The sequence below is a fragment of the Oncorhynchus mykiss genome, chromosome 10 (genome assembly GCF_057628025.1).
Source record: "Oncorhynchus mykiss isolate SJ-2025 chromosome 10, ASM5762802v1, whole genome shotgun sequence".
NCBI lineage: Eukaryota > Metazoa > Chordata > Actinopteri > Salmoniformes > Salmonidae > Oncorhynchus > Oncorhynchus mykiss.
Window position 1 is genome coordinate 34,685,978 of NC_143031.1, and position 25,244 is coordinate 34,711,221.

Sequence of the window (25,244 nt, forward strand, 5' to 3'; positions counted from 1 at the left end):
ACTTCTGACAAGCTACTGTGCAAAACAAATTTAACGCGAACACACATTGTAGATAAAGAAATTGAACTTCTGACGAGGAAGTCATCTGAGCCCATGTTTGGATACTTGACTTCATCACTTCCACAGTCAGATGAACTTCTCTTCCGTCTTTGGATGTGAGACTTGATAGAACGTACACGAAAAGGAGTATCTACTAGAGAATTTAATTCATTTTGCCTTTAATTTTAAAAAAAAAATCTGAAAAAAAGGCAAACAAAAGTATTAAATGATTGAGAATAATCATAGTCAATGATACAGTAATAATATTAATAGTTCTGTCATGTTCCATCAAAATCATATCAGCATACTTTCTGTAGACATTAAGACTCTCCCACAGCTCAGTGGCAGCACTTTCAAATATTCACACAGAGCTGCAAACAGGTAACCCATAGATGCACAACAACAATCACAGATCATAGTTCACAACACTGAAAAACATGCTCCATTGGTGTCGCTGTTGCTCTACAAAGCTCTGACACCAATGATGAACCTCAAACTGACCCCTAGCTAGCCTGTCACTAGGCACTTCTAGGATTGGATAGGTATAAATATTATAGTAATTGATTCACCCTGCCTTCTCATTGGCTAGTCGGAATTTCCCCACATGACTTATATCTATCCAAGCCTTTCAGATCTACAGGAGTGCCTACAGAAGAAGAGCTATGGGCCAGTTTGGGATTCAGCACAAAAGTGAATAGAATCTGATTATTTGAAAAAGAATCTGATGAATGTCAGTGGTGCATTGAGATTAACTGACAATGAGGAGTATCACTAGGCTATACAGTGCAGGTCCAGTGTGTGCAAGTTTATTGTAAGTGGGAGCGTATCGTCTGTCCTCTTTTTATTGTAGAAGAGAGTGAATCATAGATACCTCTATTCTTCCCTTAAAACATGAAGGTTTTTACAGAATGAATGACAGGGTAGAAATTCAGGAATGTCAAGATGGGGCAGATGAAAGGGTTGCCTAAATTACATCACCAAACCAAAGTGTGTCAGTCTGTGTGTTTGCCCTTCTCTCGGTGTGTTTACAGGTACTCTCTAAACCTCGTTTTATATCAATGATCAATACATGATCAATATGATCAATATTTGTAGAAATAATTACATTTAAATCACTATTGGTGGAAAAAGAACGATAAAGCCCCCTTCCTTTTAATGGCACTCCCTCGGCGGGGACAGCCATGGCACATCATCCCTCTTTATGACATTTAAATCATCTACTTTTTATCCATTATAGCACTTATTACACCACTCCTAAAAACTGCTGGCCAAATGACACCTGTGGATCTGTCAGCATTGCCATGGTACGATATTACATCAACATTTACATGGTGCTGGGTTTTCTTGTGTTTGCCACCCCCCATAACAACAACCACTGCAGACAGCGAGAACGCAAAACAGAGAACATGTACAAGAAAAGTGGCTTAAGCAAGACAAAAGAACACCGCAAGCAACATAGGGAAGACCACGAGGCCACCACACCTCTCCATCCACATGCCTTCATCCCACCGTGTGTGTGTGCGTGAGCTCTAACAGTCCTCGTCGTCTGCCATTCCTTTGAGCCGCAGGCGGGCAAAGTCCTCGAACACAAAGTCGTCATCTTGGGAGAAACTACTGCAGGACGACAAGAAACAAGGAAACATGGCAGAAGTGTGAGTGTTTTAGATCTTTGGGAATAGTCTTAGGGTGTCTTTGGCTGCATTTACACCGGCAGCCCAATTCTGATATTTTTTTCACTTATTGGTCTTTTGCCAATAATTGGGCAAAAGATAAGAATTAGGTTGCCTGTGTAAACGCAGTAAAGAAGCAGTGATTACAATAGTCAGACAGACCAGATGAATACTCACTTTGATTCAAATTCTATCAGGTTGGTGTCGATGGGAGGGTCCGACTCCGGCACAGCTGTTAGAACACACAGATAATGACATGTCAGTGTGATGTCACCATGGCAACTCCATAGTAATTTACAGGCAGGAAATACCAGAGTGAGATTATGTATTTGATGTGCTTGTGTATGTGAGGGACTGTTGTTCCCTGCCCACAAGGCTGAACTAAACTACTGACAGATTTCACAAGACTGTGTCCATTGTCAATTCCTCTTCACTTATAGGATAAGTAGAGTCTCCACTAATTCACTGCTTCCCAATGACACAAAAAAGCAAGCCCCTTGAGGGACTCTAAAGTGCTCATCTGCCTTAATTTGAACTGATCGGATCATTTGAATATGTGAATGTAACAAGGTGGAAGAATATGGTGGAAGCTTGCCAGAGGATTTGTTCAACTCTCAATTCACTGCAAATGGAGGGAAGGAGAGGAACCTGAAATACTGAGATAAAGACCTGATAGTGGGCTTATGGAGAGGTGGTGGGAATCTGTAGGTACCTGAATGTGGGCGGGATATGGGCAGTTCTGTGGGTTTGGGGTGCATTAAGACAAAGGGCAGCTCCACCGACACATCTCTGGAAAAACACAGAACATAAACAACATTTATTAAGATCAATAATTATTATTATGCATGCATATATATTATAAGACATTTAGCAGACGCTTTATTCCAAAGCGACTTAGTCATGCGTGCATACATTAAGTATGAGGGGGTCCCGGGAATTGGAGGCTCTATCCTGGCGTAGCAAGCACAATGCTCTAACAAATGAGCTACGAAGGACCACATGCATGTTCAATTATGCATGTCAATCAATAACAATTTGTTATTCTATGGATTCATTCATATGATATACTATTGCACAATTAATAATCCAGATCTGACAGGAAACCACCCAGGAAATAGTGATTAGTGACATGTTTGATCAGTGAAGGGGCAATTATCCCCATCAACCCTCCTTCGCTGTCAAACATTGATCTTCACCAATGGGAACTCTTCAGGTCTGGGTAGCACTTTGTTTCCAAACAGTCATTATACAGTAATAACCAATGAATTGTAATAAATCAAAGCCTGAACACCAAGATGTGCAGACTTAATATATTCAAGCTTAATTCCCCTCAACACTGCATTGATAACTCTGCATCAGTGTGACTTTGGGCCTAATGAAACCTCACACCATCCTTAGGGTTAGGACTGACTCAGGCAGGGAGAACACAGGAGGCTGCAGCTTAGCATCTGCAGGTGAGATTTGACATACAATGGCTGGTATGTAAAATAACCACACATACACACTTAAGAGGCACCGATGGCGGTTCTGGCGCACAGACACTCAACCAAGCGCGCACACACACAAATGGCAGTAGGGTATAAGATCACCACACACACATGTAGGTGGTGGCTGGGATGTCATATTACCTTTCTAACACGCCACTCAGCAGCCTGAGATGACCCAATGCAAGAGCAGATGCACGGGTGGAGGGAGAGAGACGCACAAACAAACAGATGGGCGGACAAACACAGGAGGCGAGAGAGACACAAACCACAGGAGGGAAGATGAAATGAGGCGGGAACTCAAAACCAAGGCAACCGTAACCGAGAGGGGAGACCACAAAGCATGGCGCACCAGTGAGTGGAGTGGGAGGAGCAGAAAGACGAGTGAGGGTCTGGGAGACGTGATTTTATGACTGTTTATACACAAGTTGTAGTGGCAGAGTATCAGGAGTGTATGATACAGATTGGAGTGTAAAGGTGTGTGTGTGCGCGTGTGTGTAGACTACAGCATGTGTGTGGTCAGTGGTAGATGTGTGTGTCAGTGTTTCCCTGAGGACATGGAAGTAGCCAGCGAGGGGGGGGCATGCCCTCCTGGATATTGTTTTTTGCAGAACAAGTGTTATTTTGGTGACCTCTGATACATTCTAATTCCTTGATTCTATTCAAAATACACAGTTAATTGTTGAATACTTTAACGACTTTACCTCCCAGGTTGTGACTTAATTAAAATTTATGAATTCAGTGTGTTGTTAATATTGTCTAGGCCTATATGATCAGAGCTATTTTCTAAGTAATATAACCGTATATATCACTAAACCAGTCTCTTGAGATTAAAATTATATTTACAATTTTACTGCAAGATATGAACTGCCACAATGATGTTTGTTCTTAAAATTATGTATTTTATTGGCTCTGTGGCTATGGACACTAAGGGTAATGAAACCAATGTGTCATTTAGAAATGTGGGCGAACTATCCCTTTAACAGTTTGGCCTGTCAATCAATCACTGTGGGTGGGATTGTCAGGGAGGGGACAGGATGTTTGTGAGTCAAAGAGTTGGTAGGGTTTCAGACTTGAAGTGAAGGGTAGATTAGTAATCTAGTCAGAAAAACTAGTCTAGTCGTTCAATTACATTTATTGTGGCAAAAACCTAAGAAAAAAGGTTGTATTCTGTCAAGTAAACATGGATTCCCTGTTGAGAAACAATATATAACTGCAGGAAAATTCTCAAGGGCAGTCCTCATGAGAGCTAGTTTAATCATAGTCTTTGTGACTTCACTTGAAGAAAATGTCAAAGTTCTTGAAATGTTACGTATTGACGGACCTTCATGTCTTAAAGTAATGATGGTCTGTCGTTTCTCTTTGCTTATTTGAGCTGTTCTTGCCATAATATGGACTTGGTCTTTCACCAGATTTTCTGTATATCCTCCTACCTTGTCACAACACAACTGATTGGTTCAAATGCATTAAGGTAAGAAATTCCACAAATTAACTTAAGGCACACCTGTTAATTGAAATGCATTCCAGGTGACTACCTCATGAAGCTGGTTGAGAAAATGCCAAGAGCGTGCAAAGATGTCATCAAGGGAAAGGGTGGCTACATTGAAGAATCTCAAATAAACAAATCCAAATATATTTTATAACATTTTTTGGTTACTACATGATTCCATCTGTGTTATTTCACTATTATTCTACAATGTAGAAAATAGTACAAATAAAGAAAAACACTTGAATAAGTAGGTGTTCTAAAACTTTTGACCTGTAGTGTGTATATTTCCTGAGCTTTCTTATTAAACCTTATAATTATTTTTTTTTCTGTCTTTTGCCATTTATGAATATGTTATTCAATGCGTTTCTATGGGCTATAGTAGTAAAGGCCAAATTCAATACTTGTTTAATATTTATATGCATAGTTATTTTTTTATACCTAAAGGAGTCCTACAATTCCAAAACAAATAGCTAAATGATCTATGTTATGACCACCTTAAAACAATTCCACATGTCAGCTTAGAACCGAGAGGCTTAGGGTGTTTCTCAATTTTTCATACTACCGTGCTCCACACTCTCATGCTCAAGAGTGCATTCTCAGATCATGTTCTTGTGAAGACGAAAGTGTGGGAAAAAAAACCCCATAAAACAATACATTTGAGAAGCACTCGCAGTCTCCCTACTGTATTACCTCACACTTTACCTCTCCATTCACTGAACCTTCTTCCAGCCAGGACAATGGCAACAATAGATTAAACAAGATATATACACAAAGCAAACATTTCACTTCATAATAATCAACTAGATATGTGAATCGTAATAATGTAGTTAAACAGGCAAAATTGACCTAAAACTAATGTTATGCAAGGTAGATGTACATTTTTCATGGGTAGCTACCAATTCTTCACGGCTAGCTAGCCAGTTAGCCCTATTGACTTACCCATTCACTGAACTGTTTTCCAATCATGAAAACAATGGCAATAGAGACGAAACAAGATAAACACAAAGCAACCGTTTTACTTCATAATTATCAGCTAGCTATATGTGAATCATAATAATGTAGCTAACCAGATAGTTTAACAGCTGGGCTCCCGAGTGGCACAGCGGTCTAAGGCCCTGCATCTCAGTGCAAGAGGTGTCACTATAGTCCCTGGTTCGAATCCAGGCTGAATCACATCCAGACGTAATTGGGAGTCCCATAGGGCGGCGCACCATTGGCCCAGCGTCATCCGGGTTTGGCCGGGGTAGGCCTCCATTGCAAATAAGAATTTGTTCTTAACTGACTTGCCTAGTTAAATAGAAGGTAAAATAAAATCAAGCAAAAATTATACAAGATGATACAAGTCTAGCTAACAATTCTTTGTGGCCATCTAACAGTACTAGTAGCTAGCCAGTATACGGTACATAGGCAGGAAAACATGCCAAAATTAACACAGCATGTATTTATTAACATATCAAGATAAAATATTGTAGTCAGGAAATATGAGATGTGAACAGGCAACATTTAATTCTCTCGCTTCAACTCAAATAATGCATGCCATTGATTTCAAGAAATGTTGCATAATTTTTTACATGGTTCCGTCATAATTCTTTGCTTGTGTCGATGCATGCTTCAAAATATGTACAAATGGAGTAGGTATCAAGAAGGTCCCTGTGATCTGTTTCACATACTTTGATTTGAACTCATACTCCAACCCTCAAGTGCACCAATTTGCGTGTTCGGAGGTAGTATGTATTTTGAGAAACACCCTTAGACTTTGAGGTTTTTAAATTAAAAGAAGCCTAGTTAATATATGAAGTAGAAAAAGTAGTGCGTAAGGAAAACACTGCAGTGTGTACCTGCACAGAACCCCCCCACAACATCGTATTGATATTGACCAGACTCATGTGGAACTCACCCTCCACGAGAGATGACCAGTTTTACTTTGACCCTGTAGGAGACCAGGATTCCAAGGACCTCCTTGTTAGTTACATCCTTAACACTGAAACACAAACATGAGAGAAAGAGAGGGTGGTGAAAAAGGTTCTCAGTAAGGGATGGGTTCTTGCATCTTCTAGGGTGCTGCGTTTGAAAATAAATCAGAATAAATGCATTTATGAGCTCAACCACTCCCTTAGCATGTGTAAACTCATATGCTGGCCAAGTTACAGTATGTGTGGTATGTGAAATATTGCTGAGGCCAAGCTAGAGAGAGTGTAATTATTATCTAACATGGTTCTGGATGCCAGACTACAGTGTTTGTGTGTGTGAGTCATCATACATGGTGCTGGAGGCCAGGTTGGTGTCCTCATGTTTGAGCTTTCCGTCCAGGGCCAGGCCCCTCTTCTCACGGTTCTTGTCTAGCGTGGGTGTGAGGGTGTACACCTTACAGAACGTAGAGCTAGACGACACCTGGTCACTGAGGAGAGGAACACACACACCTATCAGCACACCTGGGGCATAACTGGAATATCAATAGATCTGGACAAGAAGGTATGGAAAAACCCCTGATCACAAGCTAGAAGTTATTAAGAGATGCCTTGGAAATCTGAAAAATGATAATGGCATGAACAGGAAAGGATGGGGGAGGGAGAGCAAGCCCGAGCCAGAACTATACAGGATATTATTAGAAACAAGGGTCCCCTGTACCAAATCAAACTTCCAGACTAATACAAAATAACAGGGCTACTCCTGGAAAGTATTCATACAGTACATGGATCATACACTATTGAAAAGATAAATATGTATGATTTATTCATATTGCCTTACACTTCTTAGATAAATATCAAGTCTACAGTGAATTTGTTTGAACAGCAGCCATACTTGCTAGATGAGGCTGTGGGCCTGGAAGAGGACTTTTTAGCTAACTTAGCTATAAACATGATACTATTTTTCTTTCTTGCATGTATAAAATATTAAAGGTTAACAGAAAGCAAAAGAGGAAATTGATGAAAACAAAAGATGAAGTGAACAATATCTGACAAGTGGGTTGTCGTTCTGGCTTCAGGAATGGCGGTTCAAATCCACTCTCTTCCCTCCTGTTGCTACTCTTCAGTTGGGCTTTGCGGATGGATGCCACCAACGCCACCGAGCAAGGCAGACACAGTCAAACTAGATCCGAGAACAATCTAAGATCTGCTACGTAGCCCCTGAGAAAGCTCCGACCCAAAGAAACACGCACACACACACAAGCTTTACACAGCGTCATTCCAGCTAACAGCAAATCCCCAGGTGCTACCAGCCACAATGCATGACTGGCTATACTGCAGTAGTTCAGAACTACCAGAGGATGGGGGATGTGCTCAGGGTAACAGACAGTGCTTCACCACTCTTTTTGACATACACAAAATTACAGGGTGTTTCTCTGCTATCTAAAGTAGCCTCAAATGTTGATGAACCAATGTAGCCTCTGCTTTGTTGTTTCTCATTCCCACAGAGTTTCCATGTTTTGTCCTCTACCTGTAGCATAGAAGGAACTTTGTTTAGAATTACAAACTCAACATTTTGTTGTTCCTTGCCAGACCAGGGTAAATGTTGTTTCAACATTTGTTCATCCTAAAATACTGGTATACAATGGCAGAACGGCGCCAGAAATCAAACATGGTATAACCAAACCTTTAATGCTCACCAACATAGTCTATATACCATGACGTCTGGTGCTACAGCGGTCAGCAGGTTATTGTCATGCAAAAGACTGGCCGTCTCAGACTGTTAATTAACAATCATGTTAAAGTAACATCTCCAGGCTCCACTCAGACAAGTAGCATACAAGCCTCTGACGCACACCTTTGGAACATCGACATTTTAAAAAGTTGAATAAAACTAATTGAATATACACCATAACAATAAATTCATTTATTTTAGGCAGGTCTAAAAAAAACATTATGATTTGAAATAAATGTATTTCAAAAGAACAGTATATAAGTTGGCCTGCTGTGTGTTATCTGGCTATAAAAAAAAAAAAATTTAAATAAAAAAATATGCCATAACCTGTAGGCTTGTTCGTTTAGCAGACAATATATGCGTATAAGTCCCGAGAACATGATATGATTTTATAGTAAGAAGAATATAATTGAACTTAGCTGATAAAAATAGACTGGATAATATTCCCATTCCGGAGCGAGAGAGAGCGCATATGAAGTGGCTATGTTGAGCGTAAAAGTGATTATTTGAAACAAGTCCTATGCGCTAGGTTTAGAGTTATTTGGCAACTTTAGTTGTGAATGATACAAACCTTAAAATGATTTAGAAATCAAAGATATATGGGCTGTATGATCCGACTATAGGCTATTGATGATTTGAGAAAGTCGCAACAACAAAAAAGCTTGAGCTCTGCTCCTTACCTCAGGCTGCATACGCTGTTCTCTCATCAAGTGATCATATTTCCACCAATCAGACTATTCTGAATATGAACTCATCTTTACTAATATGTCAAATTAGTTGCAATTTATAATGGCCCATTATCAAACAAGCAATACAAAAAATACATGTCATCCGTATGCACTGGAATAGCGAATGGAGGCCACTTTCCTGCCGGTACGGTTTTCACTCATGTTGGGTAGACTATTCCAGTAATTTCGCTGCGACACAGGTGATATTCAGGCCAAACTCTGTGCTCTCCAACCCTGTTCCTGCAGCTACCCAGTGTTTAATTTGTGAAACCAAGTGAAATCTGTTTGGGAACATCGATAGTAACATGTTTTCACAACTAAACATATTTCATTAAACTGTTATAACAGCCCCTCTCTCTCTGCGTGCTGGAGAAAGGAATAAAGGAGAGGAGATTGAAACTCACAGTGGTGAGATATTTTGTAGCTCAAGGTAATGTGTCAGTCCATTATTATAATTTGTTTAAATTCCCTATTACTCAAAATCTACAACAAATTCACTATAATTATAGTCTAAATCTGAATTTCTTTCATTTAAGATAGACCGATTATGTACCAAAGATATAATGAATCAGTATTTATGTTTTTCTGCCATGCATAATATGTAGTTGGCTATTTAATGGCACAATCTTTATTTAAATTCAGGGGGATTTGGGGGCTTGGGCTCATATATAGGCCTATGCATAAGCTCTAATATGCATATGTATGCTTTGAATTAATCATCACCTTAGAAAGCGCTGTCCATTTTGTTGTGTTAGGCTTTGAAACAACATCCACAACGACCATGTTTTTCACTCAGTTTCAACCTATTGTTGAACTTCTTTCTTCAAATTAATCAAGCACAGTGAGGTAAGTTGTAAAAGCACCTACTGCCTTGATGATAAGTGTTTGATGTGATTTTCGATTACATAGACGTCAGAGTGGTTGGAGCAGTGGTTCCCAACCTTTTTTGGTTACTGTACCACCCATTTAATTTTGCTCTGCCCAGAGTACCCCCTCGTGTAGATTTGACCAATCAGTCTTCCAGTACCCCCTGTGGATAGGCCAAGTACCCCCAGGGGTCCTAGTACCCCTGTTTGGGAACCACTGGGTTAAACGAACAATAGAGCCCTGAGTACCAGGCCATTAGCCACCTGATGATCGTTAGGGAGTTGGGTAAGCTACTACTAATGCATGTCCAGAGTGCATAAAAAGAGATTACCCTGACTCAATGTTCAAGTAGAATTTTACTGTGGTCATGACTTATGACTGCCTGTGTGGCAGTAATACCTCACCGCAACAGCCCTAGGTGTGATGTATAAAAGGAAACAGGCAAAGTGGAAATAAAGGAACTGAGGAGTGATAGGTATAATAGTCAGGTAAAATACTCACTCTGCCTCCACCTGAGCCACTGGACACTTGTACTGAGCCGTACTGAACAGACAGATATCAGCATACTGTCGCACTGGGGAGAGGGAAAGAAAGAGTTAACCACACACATACAAAAGAAAACAGAGGAGAGAAGAGCGAATAGAGCCTAGAGTCATAAAAAAACAATTGATACAACTTTGATGAAAGACAGGTACCTGAGATTTTGACTCTTTTGACAGTCTTGGTGGAGTTGTTGGTGACGTGAACATTCACGCTGATGGGTTCTCCATGGTAGTAGAGCTCTTTATCCAGAGAGGCCTCCAGGTGTAGTGAGCGGTCCGACATGAGGAAGCTCCGTGTGGTCTCCACCATGGGCTGAGGCCCAGGCTTCTCTGGGGCATACTGCACCTTACGGATCACTAGCCGCACAGAGTTCCTACACAACACACACGTTACAGATCACCAACTTTGCTGACTAACTAAAAACATAGAGAAATGCACATCACATGTTTTCAATGATTACAGACCCTAAAAAGCTCCTGCAGAAGACAGAGTAAAATGGCTTTTGTACCGTTTGTGAATCTTCTCCTCTATCGATTTGGCACAGAACGCTCGGATCTCAAAGTCTACCCCACATGCCTAAAGAGGGAAAGGTGGAGGAAAGGAGAAGCGACATGGACATAAACGATCAAATCGGCATTATTAGCGTCATGTGGATGTGTATTGTTGACTCTAAAGGTATGGAAATGGCTGAGTTTAGATATCCGTCATATAATGTATAAGTTTGCATGAAGTGATGCTCAAGCGTCTTTACCTTCCCAGTGTCTTCTGGTCCTGGCTGTAAGGTGACTGAGCACGGCAGGTTCTGGGGAATCTGAGAGAGACACAAATTTGCCATATTTTACAGACTCAAAGTATATGCATGTTCATGTGTGTGTGTGGTTGTGTGTCTCTACTTGACTCACTGTGAAGTAGAAGGGGTGTGCCTGCTGGCCCAGTTTCTTCAGTAGTCTTTCCTGCAAGCGACTGTTGGCTTTGCGTTCCTCTGCGATTGGAGGAAAGGCCTGGAAGGTGGAGATGTACAGATCCTTCCGGAATGACAGGCCCAGCACGTCCAGGTCCTCACGGCCATAGCGGAATGCACACGTCAGAGTCACAAACACTGGGGAGAAGGAGGAGGGGTTTGAACATCAGAAGAGGTTGATATAAAATGGCAAAATAATAGAGGAGACAAAACAGTGGAGAGAATGAGGAAGATGCCAACTCATACCTTTCCTTTCTTTCAGATAGTCGGGGTCCACTAGAATCACACCATCTGTGAGAAAGGAAAATGTAAAGAGGTAAGGTTTTGATTAGACAATATTAATTGTTTGAAACACAGAGTTTACGAACAATAAAATGAGGCAGTTTTATGAGAGTCCCATGATGCTCTCACCAGTAAACTCATTGACCATCCAGCACTTACCGACTGGGTCCACCTGGTCAAGGTGATCCACAAAGTCTCTCTTTCCCAGGTATACTGTGACCTGCAGAAAGGAGGGAGGGAAGTAGAGGACTTTATACAAATGTGAAAGTGTCACAATTAATAACATAAACCATCAAAGGATACAACTAGTCATGCAATACTCATGTCCTTTACCTTGCAGTTGGGGCTTGATTTCTTGAAGACTCTGACAAAAGGACACGGGAGATAGAAAGTGAGATAGAAAGAAAGAGAGATTTGATCAAGTAAGAAGCTATAGCCTATAAAGTATGGGGTGTAACTTTCACACCTCTGGGGTGTAATCATTAGTCCAAACAGTTGCAAAATGTAACATTTTGCTACTAGAATTAGTGTTTTAATTGGACAAATTAAGGTAGGTCACTCCTCGTTTTGTTTGCTTCCATTTAAGAAACATTTAGCAACCGAATCCACGTAATGAATACGCCCCTGGTGTTCGTCCAGTTTGTCCTCTATCATGTCCCTGAGGTGTAGGGTTAGACCCAATATCCTGCATCTGGACAGGAAACTCTCTCCTAGCAAATAGAGGCCATTTCCTGCTGCCGACTGCCACAAAAACAACAGGACAAAAAAACTCCTTCCTCATTTCACTAGGAATATCTACAAAGGAGTATTGATAGCATGCAGGAAAAAAAATTATGTTCAACAATAGTTTCTGAACTAAATTCTCAGAGAGCACTTTCACTATCACAGACTAGGCCTACACACACCCTATGCATACCTAACCTAGGTACGCAAACACACATACTTGTGAGAGGTTCATGGAATGTGGCAAGGTGTAACACAGTGTGTGCGTGCATATAGGAGGAAAGAGGATATTAACTGGCGAGCATTGAACGACTGTAGTCCTGTCATAAATGGGATATCTAGGCTAAATTTGCAAAGAAACTCATCCCAGTGACTGCTGATAACTAACTGATAAGGACAAGTCAACAACTCCTTAACATTAGGAGAATGAAGAGGGACCACTGACTACTAGTCCATTTCTGACCAGGGCTAGTGGAAGAAGGTGAACACTTTACCCTTTCCCACCAGTGGTGGAGAACATGAGCACACTAACAGCATATGGTAGTAAGTTTGACTTGGGATATCATTTAACTATAGTGAGTGTGTAGTGGACACGGGACAGGGCATGTCTTGTCTTCTCGCACATGCTCAGTTTGAATCTCATTGGCCTAGTGCTCTGCTGACTCTTCATTTACGAGCCAGTGCTACATTTTATACCTCCTGACTAGTTACCATCCAAACCCTTGACCCCTCAAAAACACCACTCCACTTGCTCACGAGCATCCATCAGGGGGTCGTCATCACTGCTGCTGACGCTTCAGAAACCACAAGAGAAACGCCTATTAACCTGACCTTGACCCTAAATCTCAAAACACTGAACCTAAACACCAATCTGACCGTTTACGTCAAACCTTCTACATGAAAGTGACCCTGTCCACTGCACAATAACCAATAAATAAAATCAATGAAAAATGTCAGTAGAGAACCATGCTGCATTCTCCAAATATATTCCACATTATTTATAGTCACTTGCAGAGGACATCGATCCAGAATAACCTAGTGGAGAAGTACAGCTGCTCAGAGTCAGACTGTACATACTGATGAAGATACAAGCAGCTGATTACCAAGAGCAAAATACTTTGAAGTTATCAAAGGTGTCAGGCCGGCAAGTGTATGAATAGCTGCATCCTTGTCCTGGCCTGATATGGACAGCACACAACAGTGGCTATACAACATGCCTATATACAGTAATCACGTATATGGCACATGGTATCAATAGCTTGATAGACTGTGTTTGTGTTTGTTTGTTTACATGCAGGATATTTATCTATGCATGAAATAACACTGGGCGATTAAGCGTAAAATGTACATCAAATAGATGTCACTGAGGGCCAAATAAACAGACAGCTAATTAGCCAGGACTCAAAACAGTACATCAATCATGCATATCAGCTCATTCGTTCATTTTGAGCTAGCTACAGTAACGTTAGTTGTTGGATGCGAGTTGTACCTAAACCCACACACACCGCGGGGGCCATCATAACACCGTTTACCCCACCCTGCAGCTAGCTAGAACATGCTTACTAAAACTGTTGCAATTGAAGTGAAACTAGCTAGTTGTCTAGTTAAACTAGAAATTATGTTATCGTCATCAAGGTGTAGGTAAAACAGGGATATTCCGGTGGATTGCGAAGACTCTTCCGCCCGAAGAGTTCTAGCTCGCTAACTACCTCTGCTAACATTAGCTAGCTAGGAAACATATGGGTCTGGCTAACAACAACACAAACACTGCTCTCGAAATCCTACGACTATGGTCGTTTTGGCTAAATGGTCTCTAAAGTTTAATTAGATAGCTAGTTGCTATTCTTGCCTTGGTAAGTATGGACCAATCTGATGTTGATGTAAGGGGAATAGGCTGGTCTCAAGTGATGCTAAGATGCTAGCGTAGCTAGCTCCCCGTGCTCGTGCTTTCACACACAACAACACACACACTGACAAGGGAGTAGAAAATACGAGATTGCGGGGGAATGAATCCTTACCTGGTGCCCGCCTTGTCCCCCATCTCCTCGGCAGGCTTTCGGTATATTGGTGGCAAAAGAACAAGCAGTGTGTATTTCTGTGAATTGTTATCTGTTTATTTTATGGTGTATTTTACTCCACCCTTGCAAGCTATCTGGCGCTGGCTTCCGTTCCTTTTCGCTTCCGCAAAAGCAGGAACTCATCCGATCCGTGCAGTTCTGATAAAGACGCGCTTTTGGGAACAGTGTAGCATTGCGCAATAGCTACGCACTCTCAGAATGCCCTACGCCAAAATGGTACGCTTTTTGGGACGTAACGTTAGAGCGTTGCAGATTGAATTGCAATGTGTATACAGTGCATTTGGAAAGTATTCAGACCCTTTGACTTTTTACATTTTGTTATGTTACAGCCTTATTCTAAAATTGATTAAATTATTGTTATTTTACTACTGCTCTTTAATTATTTGTTACTTTTATTTCTTATTCCTCTTTTTTTAAACTGCATTTTTGGTTAGGTCTTGTAAGTAAGCATTTCACTGTAAGGTCTACAACACCTGTTGTATTCTGCGCATGTGACAAATACACTTAGATTTTTAATATTTTTCCTCATCTATCTACACACAATACCCCATAATAACACCGTGAAAACAGGTTTTTAGACATGTTTGCAAATGTATCACAAATACAAAACTGAAATACCTTATTTACATAAGTATTCAGACCCTTTGATATGAGAATCGAAATTGAGCTCAGGTGCATCCTGTTTCCATTGCTCATCCTTGAGATGTTTCTACAACTTGATTGGAGTTCACCTGTGGTAAATTCAACTGATTGGACATGATTTGGAAAGGTACACACCTGTCTTTATAAGGTCCCACAGTTGACAGTGCATGTCAGAGCAAAAACCAAGCCATGAGGTCGAACAAATTGTCAGTAGAACTCCGAGACAGGATTGTGTTGAGGCACAGATCTGGGTAGGGCTACGAAAAAAAATCTGCAGCATTGAAGGTCCCCAAGAACACAGTGGCCTCCAACATTCTTATTTTTTATTTTTTATTTAACCTTTATTTAACTAGGCAAGTCAGTTAAGAAAAAATCTTATTTACAATGACGTCCTACCCAGGCCAAACCCGGATGACGCTGGCCCAATTGTGCGCCTCCCTATGGGACTCCCAATCATGGCTGGATGTGATACAGTCTGGATTTTAAATGGAAGAAGTTCCTAGAGCTGGCTGCCTGGCCAAACTGAGCAATCAAGGGAGAAAGGTATTGGTCAGGGAAGTGACCAAGAACACGATGGTCACTCTGACAGAGCTCCAGAATTTATCTGTGGAGATGGGAGAACTTTCCAGAAGGACAACCATCTCTGCAGCACTCTACCAATCAGGCCTTTATGGTAGAGTGGCCAGACGGAAGCCACTCCTCAGTAAAAGGCACATGACAGGCCGCTTGGAGTTTGCTAAAAGGCACCTAAAGACTCTCAGACCATGAGAAACAAGATTCTCTGGTCTGATGAAACCAAGATTGAACTCTTTGGCCTGAATGCCATGCGTCATGTCTGGAGGAAACCTGGCAAAATCAATACGGTGAAGCATGGTGATGACAGCATCATGCTGTGGGGATGTTTTTCAGCGGCAGGGTCTGGGAGACTAGTCAGGATCAAGGGAAAGATTAACAGAGCAAAGTACAGAGAGATCCTTGATGAAAACCTTCTCCAGAGTGCTCAGAGCCTCAGACTGGGTCGACGGTTCACCTTCCAGCAGGACAACGACCCTAAGACAACGCAGGAGTGGCTTCGGGACAAGCCTCTGAAATTCATTGAGTGGTCCAGCCAGAGCCCGGACTTGTACCCGATCGAACATCTCTTGAGAGACCTGAAAATAGCTGTGCAGTGACACTCCCCATTTAACCTGACAGAGCTTAAGAGGATATGCAGAAAAGAATGGGAGAAACTCCCCAAATACAGGTGTGCCAAGCTTGTAGCGTCATACCCAAGAAGACTTGAGGCTGAAGTCGCTGCCAAAGCTGCTTCAACAAAGTGGTGAATAAAGGGTCTGAATACTTATGTAAATAAAATATTTCGTTTTTTTTACTTGTAATTCATTTGTGAAAATGTCTAAACAGTTTTTGCTTTGTCGTTATGGGGTATTGTGTGTAGATTGATGAGGTGAAAAAACAATTTAATACATTTTAGAATAAGGGTGTAATATAACAAAAATTTGGAAAATGTCAAAGGGTCTGAATACTTTCCAAATGCACTGGAAGTTATAGAACAGACACAACCCCTTACACTACTTTTCTATATGAACATAGCTGCAGTAAGTGGGTGTGCTGAGGGTGCCGCAGCACCCCCTAAAAACTAAATAAATACATTTATAAATATACAGTACCAGTCAAAAGTACTCATTCAAGGGTTTTTCTTTTCTTTTTGTGCTATTTTCTACATCGTAGAATAATAGTGAAAACATCAAAACTATGAAATAACACATGTATCATGTAGTAACCAAAAAAGTGTAAAACAAATCAAAATATTTTTTATTTTTTAGATTATTCAAAGTAGCCACCCTTTGCCTTGATGACAGCTTTGCACTCTCTTGGCATTCTCTCAACCAGATTCACCTGGAATGCTTTCCCTACAGTCTTGAAGGAGTTCCCACATTTGCTGAGCACTTGTTGGATGCATTTCCTTCACTCTGTGGGACAACTCATCCCAAACCATCTCAATTGGGTTGAGGTCGGGTGATTGTGGAGAACAGGTCATCTCATGCAGCCCTTACACAGCCTGTAGGTGTGTTGTGTCATTGTCCTGTTGAAAAACAAATGATAGTCCCACTAAGCGCAAACCAGATGGAATGGCGTATTGCTGCAGAATGCTGTGATAGCCATGCTAGTTAAGTGTCGCTCAAATACAAAATAAATCACTGGCAGGGTCACCAGCAAAGTACCCCAACACCATCACACCTCCTCCTCTATACTTCACAGTGGGAACTACACATGCAGAGATCAACCATTCACCTACTCTGCGTCTCACAAAGACACAGCGGTTGGAACCAAAAATCTCAAATTTGGACTCATCAGGACAGATTTCCACTGGTCTAATGTCCATTGCTCGTGTTTCTTGGCCCAAGCAAGAGTCTTATTATTATTGGTGTCCTTTAGTGGTGGTTTCTTTGCAGCAAATCGACCACGAATGCTTGATTCAAGCAGTCTCCTCTGAACAGTTGATGTTGAGATGTGTCTGTTACTTGAACTCTGTGAATCAATTATATGGGCTGCAATTAGAGTCTGGTAACTCTAATGAACTTATCTTCTGCAGCAGAGGTAACTCTGGGTCTTCCTTTCCTGTGGCGGTCATCAGGAGAGCCAGTTTCATCATAGCGCTTGATGGTTTTTGCGACTGCACTTGAAGAAACTTTCAAAGTTCTTTACTTTCAAGAATAACTGACCTTCATGTCTTAAAGTAATGAAGGACTGTCATTTTGATTTGTTTATTTGAGCTGTTCTTGCTATAATATAGACTTGGTCTTTTATCAAATAGGGCTATCTTCTGTATACCAACCCTACCTTGTCACAACACAACTGATTGGCTCAAACACATTAAGAAAGAAAAACTCCACAAATTAACTTTTATCAAGACACCTGTTTAATAGAAATGCATTCCAGGTGACTCATGAAGCTGGTTGAGAGAATGCCAAGCTTGTGCAAAGCTGTCATCAAGGCAAAGAGTGGCTACTTTAAAGAATCTCAAATGTACAATTAACACTTTTTTTGGTTACTACATGATTCCATCTGTGTTATTTCATTGTTTTGATTTCTTCACTATTATTCTACAATGTAGAAAATAGTAAAATAAAGAATAACCCTTGAATGAGTAGGTGTGTCCAAGCTTTTGACTAGTACTGTACATTAGCACTTGCACAGGAACACCTTTGATAGAGTTGTGTACACAATGTGAGATGATCTCTGCCTATGTACTGTAGTCTCCTCAGTGGTTTGTGAGTGCCCATAGAAGAAAAAAGGCATTAGCAATACAGTAGCATGTTTGTTGGTGATAGTAATACTACAGTAGTAACAGTGTTGTGTTTGTCCATTTCTGTAGGCTCTGTGTTGGAGCCTGTGATGACACTGGAGGTGACGGTGGGGGAGGAGCACCTGAGCCTCGTGCTGGGTGACCTAGCTCAAGGGCGAGGGGCCATCCGGGACATCCAGATTCGCCATAAAGTTGCTGTTGGCCACCGTGCCCCTGGCCGAGATGATGGTAGGTAATTCAACATCATCGTGGAAACATGTAGCAGTGACAAACTATATACTCACACCAGTACAATGAAAGTAAATATATATATTGCAGAAGTGTCATTACTGGAGACACCGTCAGGGCAGTTTACAATTGTAAAATTGACTGTTTCTATTATCCTATTTTCTTTCCTCCTCCTCGGTTTCAGGGCTACTCCAACCCACTGCGAACTCTGGCCTCCAGCACCAGATGGCCCTGCTCAACAAGATGGCTGGCCTCGCCTGATGGCATCACATCCTGTTCCTGAACTACAGGAAGTGGCTGCCTGGCTGCAGGACCTGCGATTGTTGTACGGGATTTGACAAATCTCTGCACCCAGTTCAAGTGTGGGATGGCCATGAGACTAGGATTGGATTAATGGATTTCCGTACCTAACTGAGAAAGGCCAACCTTCAGTGGTTATGTTTCTGTGGTATGAATGGATTTTTGGAAAAGTAGGCCAGCAGGAATGTTCATGTAAATACTCCTGTGAGAGCGTTGGCTGTGCAAACAACATAAAACAAATCAGGTCAAGAACATGTGAGCATAGTGGAGGTATCAGTAATTAACATGTATATCAATTATATGAAAGATCACTTTGCAATTAAATGTGTCCCAAAGTGTCATTTCCATGTAAACTGTATTTCACTTCAAGTGTCTGTTGCACTGTACACAGACAATTCACTTCGCAAAGGTTTATTATTATTATTCATTTTAATCATACATATATATACATGTGACAAATAAAATGTTATTTGTCACATGCACCAGGTGTAGACCTTACAGTGAAATGCTTACTTACAAGCCATTAACCAACAATGCTTTAAGAAGTTAAGAAAATATTTTAAATGTGTTAAGTAAAAAATAGAAAAAAGTAAAAAGTAATTAAACAGCAGCAGCAAAATAACAAGCAAGGCTATACACAGGGGATACTGGTACAGAGTCAATGTGCGGGGCCACCGGTTAGTCAAGGTTATATGTACATGTAGGTAGAGTTAAAGTGACTTTGCATAGATAATAAACAGAGTAGCAGCAGCGTAAAATAGGGGTCTGGGTAGCCCTTTGATTAGCTCTTCAGGAGTCTTGTGGCTTGGGGGTAGAAGCTGTTAAGAAGACTTCTGGACCTTGAGTTGGCGCTCCGGTATCGATTGCCGTGCGGTAGCAGAGATAACAGTCTATGACTAGGGTGGCTGGAGTCTTTGACAATTTTTAGAGCTTCCTCTGACACCGCCTGATATAGACGTCCTGGATGGCAGGAAGCTTGGTCCTAATGACGTACTGGGCCATACACACACACTCTGTAGTGCCTTGTGGTCGGAGGCCGAGCAGTTGCCATTCCAGGCAGTGATGCAACCAGTGCTCTCGGGGGTGCAGCTGTAGAACCTTTTGAGGATCTGATATAAACACAAGATCAATGTGTGAGATTGCATGGAATGAGGATTGTTCTGGAAAACCTTACGTTTGCAGTTTGGCGTAGTAACCGGCGTCAGTGGACAAATGCTCACATTCGATGGCTACTGGCACACTGGAGAAGTGTGGTCTTCACGGATGAATCCTGGTTTCAACTGTACCCGGGCAGATGGCAGACAGCGTGAATCAACAGCCTGATCAAATCTATGCGAAGAAGATGTGTCACGTTGCATGAGACAAATCAGATACTGGTCAGATACTGACTGGTTTTCAGATTGTTTCATTTAACTGATCCGCTCCCCTACATTCTGTGAGAACCAACAGATGCATATCTGAATACCCAGTCATGTGAAATCCATAGGTTAGGGCCTAATGCATTTATTTTTGATTGACTGATTTCCTTATATTAACTGTAACTCTGTCAAACCATTGAAGTTGTTGTATGCTGCGTTTATATTTTTGTTCAGTGTAGCAATGGCACGTCTAGCAATGCCTCGTAAATTCACCAAAAGTATATATTAGGCTATCAATGAGTATGGTTAAGCTATTCTTCATAGTGCCAGTGAATTGAAGTTGAAAATCGCCAACAGCATCAGTTTAATTATGCCTAAATGTGCAATAAAAACTTGTGCCTATAGATTATTTAATGAAACACTGGTTGGCTGTTGATGTCCTAGGTCAGGGCTCTCCAACCTTAGTCTCTGAGAGCTAAATTCCTGTAGGTCTTCGCTCCAACCCCAGTTGTAACTAACCTGATCAGTTTATCAACCAGCTAATTATTGAATCAGACGCGCTAGATTAGGGTTGGCGTGAAAACCTAGCTACATCGCAAAGCACTATACTATTTCCGCAAAACTTTTTGGAAAAGGCATGTTCACTTTCTCATCCACAAACACAATCATGTTCAAATATGGTTCAGAAGCTCAAATCAGCAGGGTGGGGGGCATCGTTATTAGGAAGGACGTCTATCATGGATCGTTAAAATAATGATTAGCCTATGATCGCACTTCATCAATTTAAATATTATGGGGAGACCTATACATTTGGCAGCCAAATAAGAGTCATCAGTGTTGCCTATTATCGTCTAGACATCAAATAGCTTTACGCCACAACAAAACCCTCCATGCTTCCGTCATAAGAGTCAATCCAATTAGAAAAAATGTTGAATTACAGGGGAGTTGTGAAAAACAAATATTGTGTGAATCGTGCCGTGGAATAGCGCACATGCTTATATAACAATTACAAAACCAACGTCTCTAGTAAAACCAGTCCGAATAGAGCTATACCAAGGCAAAAAATAGGTTTATCAGCATAGAGTGTGCCACATCATCCCATGGGATCCGTCAAGTCGGCACACTGCAGAAATATCACATAAATATTTTAGTTCCTACACGTTACCTTCTATTTTCAAACAAGATGCCATCCAGGACCTCTACACCAGGCGGTGTCAGAGAAAGGCCATAAAAATAGTCAACAACCACAGCCACCCCAGTCAAAGACTGTTCTCTCTGCTACCGCATGGAAAGCGGTACCGGAGCGCCTAGTCTAGGTCCAAGAGGCTTCTCAACAGCTTTTACCCCCATGCCATAAGACTCCTGAACAGGTAATCAAATGGCTACCCGGACTATTTGCAAAAAACATAAATAATCTCTTTTAACTCTGTTTCATAATTTCCCTTCAAATTTGCAAGAGGCTGAATGTGCGTTCTCACTAGAAACAGCGCCCCTCTGTCTCTCTACGTGTAAGGCCATCTATCTGATGCTGTCTGGTCCAAACGAGTATGACATTGTTGCCGCCCATAGCATTGAAGGCAAGGGAAGCCAGCGAGCATCTTACCTCGCTTGACAAAAAAAAGTATGAAAAATTAGCCAATCAGCATCGAGCTAAACTGAGCGAGTTTATTGAATGGTGCTCCACAAAAAAAGTGTCAAGGGAAGCCAGCTTGGATTTGGCTTCACTCCTATCAAATCCCATTGAGAGCACACATCATTGACAGAAACACTTGAATTGTTGCATCTCGTTGTGTTGTTGGCTAAATTAGCCATGGATGGAAATAGAGATTTGGACTTGTGGTTTTACTTAAAATCTCCGTACTGGCCAATGATTATAACAGCGATTCTGATCCAACCATTAATTCATACATTGTTGTGCCCCTGAACTGAGAGGATGGAAGTTCAATATGTAGAAGGCTAATGTTAACTAGCTAATGTTGCCCATGAACGGAAATGCAAGCAAGCATTTTAGCCAGGTAGCCTGGGACAACAAAAAACAAAAGCTTGTACTGTATGACAGAGTGATAGACCGTTTCATCAAAATGAAAGAGAAGAGGATGGCATTGGCATTTCTCTACAAGTAGGGTGAGTCAACAGGATTTTCCTACTTGCACGAAAGCGCGCACACACACACACACACACACACACAGAAATTAGAACCATGGACAGCTACATCATATTTAGCTTACGTTGATTGGACTAAATCATTTTTGGTATCATTTAGTTGTCATTGTATTAGACTAAGCAGAGGTGATTTGATGATGTTGAAATGTTGAAGTTGAAATGGTGCTGGAATAGTGGAGGCAGCTCCTGTTTTCTTGCGACTTGCGGTAACTCTCTGTGGTTCTAAATCAATAGTTGTTTAGTGGTCCAAAAAGTCATAAACATTAAACTAACCATGCTGTAGGTCATGTAACTGTTTGATACTGTACATGTATACGAAATGCTTCAATCTGGTTTTAGACCCCATCATAGCACTGAGACTGCACTTGTGAAGGTGGTAAATGACCTTTTAATGGCATCAGACCGAGGCTCTGCATCTGTCCTCGTGGTCCTAGACCTTAGTGCTGCTTTTGATACCATCGATCACCACATTCTTTTGGAGAGATTGGAAACCCAAATTGGTCTACACGGACAAGTTCTGGCCTGGATTAGATCTTATCTGTCGGAAAGATATCAGTTTGTCTCTGTGAATGGTTTGTCCTCTGACAAATCAACTGTACATTTCAGTGTTCCTCAAGGTTCCGTTTTAGGACCACTATTGTTTTCACTATATATTTTACCTCTTGGGGATGATATTCGAAAACATATTGTTAACTTTCACTGCTATGCAGATGACACACAGCTGTACATTTCAATGAAACATGGTGAAGCCCCAAAATTGCCCTCCCTAGAAGCATGTGTTTGAGACATAAGGAAGTGGATGGCTGCAAACTTTCTACTTTTAAACTCGGACAAAACAGAGATGCTTGTTCTAGGTCCCAAGAAACAAAGAGATCTTCTGTTGAACAATCAATCTTAATGGTTGTACAGTCGTCTCAAATAAAACTGTGAAGGACCTCGGCGTTACTCTGGACCCTGATCTCTCAATTGAAGAACATATCAAGACTGTTTCAAGGACAGCTTTTTTCCATCTACGTAACATTGCAAAAATCAGAAACTCTCTGGCCAAAAATGATGCAGAAAAATGTATCCATGCTTTTGTCACTTCTAGGTTAGACTACTGCAATGCTCTACTTTCCGGCTACCCGGATAAAGCACTAAATAAACTTCAGTTAGTGCTAAATACAGGTGCTAGAATCCTGACTAGAACCAAAAATTTGATCATATTACTCCAGTGCTAGCCTCCCTACACTGGCTTCCTGTCAAGGCAAGGGCTGATTTCAAGGTTTTACTGCTAACCTACAAAGCATTACATGGGCTTGCTCCTACCTATCTCTCTGATTTGGTCCTGCCGTACATACCTACACGTACGCTACGGTCACAAGACGCAGGCCTCCTAATTGTCCCTAGAATTTCTAAGCAAACAGCTGGAGGCAGGGCTTTCTCCTATAGAGCTCCATTTTTATGGAATGGTCTGCCTACCCATGTAAGAGACGCAAACTCGGTCTCAACCTTTAAGTCTTTACTTAAGACTCATCTCTTCAGTGGGTTATATGATTGGGTGTAGTCTGGCCCAGGAGTGTAAAGGTGAACGGAAAGGCCCTGGAGCAATGAACCGCCCTTGCTGTCTCTGCCTGGCCGGTTCCCCTCTTTCCACTGGGATTCTCTGCCTCTAACCCTATTACAGGGGCTGAGTCGCTGGCTTACTAGGGCTCTTTCATACCGTCCCTAGGAGGGGTGCGTCACTTGAGTGGGTTTAGTCACTGATGTGATCTTCCTGTCTGGGTTGGCGCCCTCCCTTGGGTTGTGCCGTGGCGGAGATCTTTGTGGGCTATACTCAGCCTTGTCTCAGGATGGTAATGTTTACTTCCGGCGCCGACAGAGATGGCCGCCTCGCTTCGCGTTCCTAGGAAACTATGCAATGTTTTGGAATTGTTAGTTAGATTACTTGTTGGTTATTACGGCATTGTCGGAACTAGATGCACAAGCATTTCGCTACACTCGCATTAACATCTGCTAACCATGTGTATGTGACAAATAAAATTAGATTTGATTTGGTTGAAGATATCCCTCTAGTGGTGTGGGGGCTGTGCTTTTGCAAAGTGGGTGGGGTTATATCCTTCCTGTTTGGCCCTGTCCGGGGGTGTCATCGGATGGGGCCACAGTGTCTCCTGACCCCTCCTGTCTCAGCCTCCAGTATTTATGCTGCAGTAGTTTGTGTCGGGGGCTAGGGTCAGTTTGTTATATCTGGAGTACTTCTCCTGTCCTATCCGGTGTCCTGTGTGAATTTAAGTATGCACTCTCTAATTCTCTTTTTCTTTCTCTCTCTCGGAGGACCTGAGCCCTAGGACTATGCCTCAGGACTACCTGACATGATGACTCCTTGCTGTCCCCAGTCCACCTGGCCGTGCTGCTGCTCCAGTTTCAACTGTTCTGCCTGGGATTATTGTTATTTGACCATGCTGGTCATTTATGAACATTTGAACAGCCAGAAGAGGACTGGCCACCCCACATAGCCTGGTTCCTCTCTAGGTTTCTTCCTAGGTTTTGGCCTTTCTAGGGAGTTTTTCCTAGCCTCCGTGCTTCTACACCTGCATTGCTGCTGTTTGGTGTTTTAGGCTGGGTTTCTGTACAGCACTTTGAGATATCAGCTGATGTACGAAGGGCTATATAAATACATTTGATTTGATTTTTGATACATGCAATATGGTTTGTGGACTTCAATGGACAGAGGTTGCTATCCAGTTTTGGTATAAAACAA

The 25,244-nt window shown here is 41.6% G+C and overlaps 1 protein-coding gene across 2 annotated transcripts; it reads right to left on the reverse strand.

Moving 5' to 3' along the window:
• Positions 1-201: 201 nt before the first annotated feature.
• Positions 202-14,722, reverse strand: LOC100335039 (red cell arrestin 2). 2 transcript variants are annotated; one of them, XM_090185854.1, is made up of 15 exons: positions 14,447-14,722; positions 12,039-12,069; positions 11,865-11,925; positions 11,670-11,714; positions 11,365-11,561; positions 11,214-11,273; positions 10,971-11,038; positions 10,615-10,835; positions 10,421-10,493; positions 6,943-7,080; positions 6,580-6,663; positions 3,338-3,361; positions 2,422-2,498; positions 1,887-1,941; positions 202-1,653 (listed from the first exon to the last, which is right to left on the reverse strand). In XM_090185854.1, exons 1-15 carry the CDS (start codon positions 14,467-14,469, stop codon positions 1,569-1,571), a joined length of 1,242 nt encoding a protein of 413 aa, XP_090041980.1. In that variant the 5' UTR covers positions 14,470-14,722; the 3' UTR covers positions 202-1,568. The 2 variants fall into 2 exon arrangements, with proteins under 2 accessions (XP_090041980.1, NP_001165370.1); NM_001171899.1 differs by lacking the exon at positions 3,338-3,361 and having other exon boundaries at positions 1,492-1,653; positions 14,447-14,512.
• Positions 14,723-25,244: the final 10,522 nt, after the last annotated feature.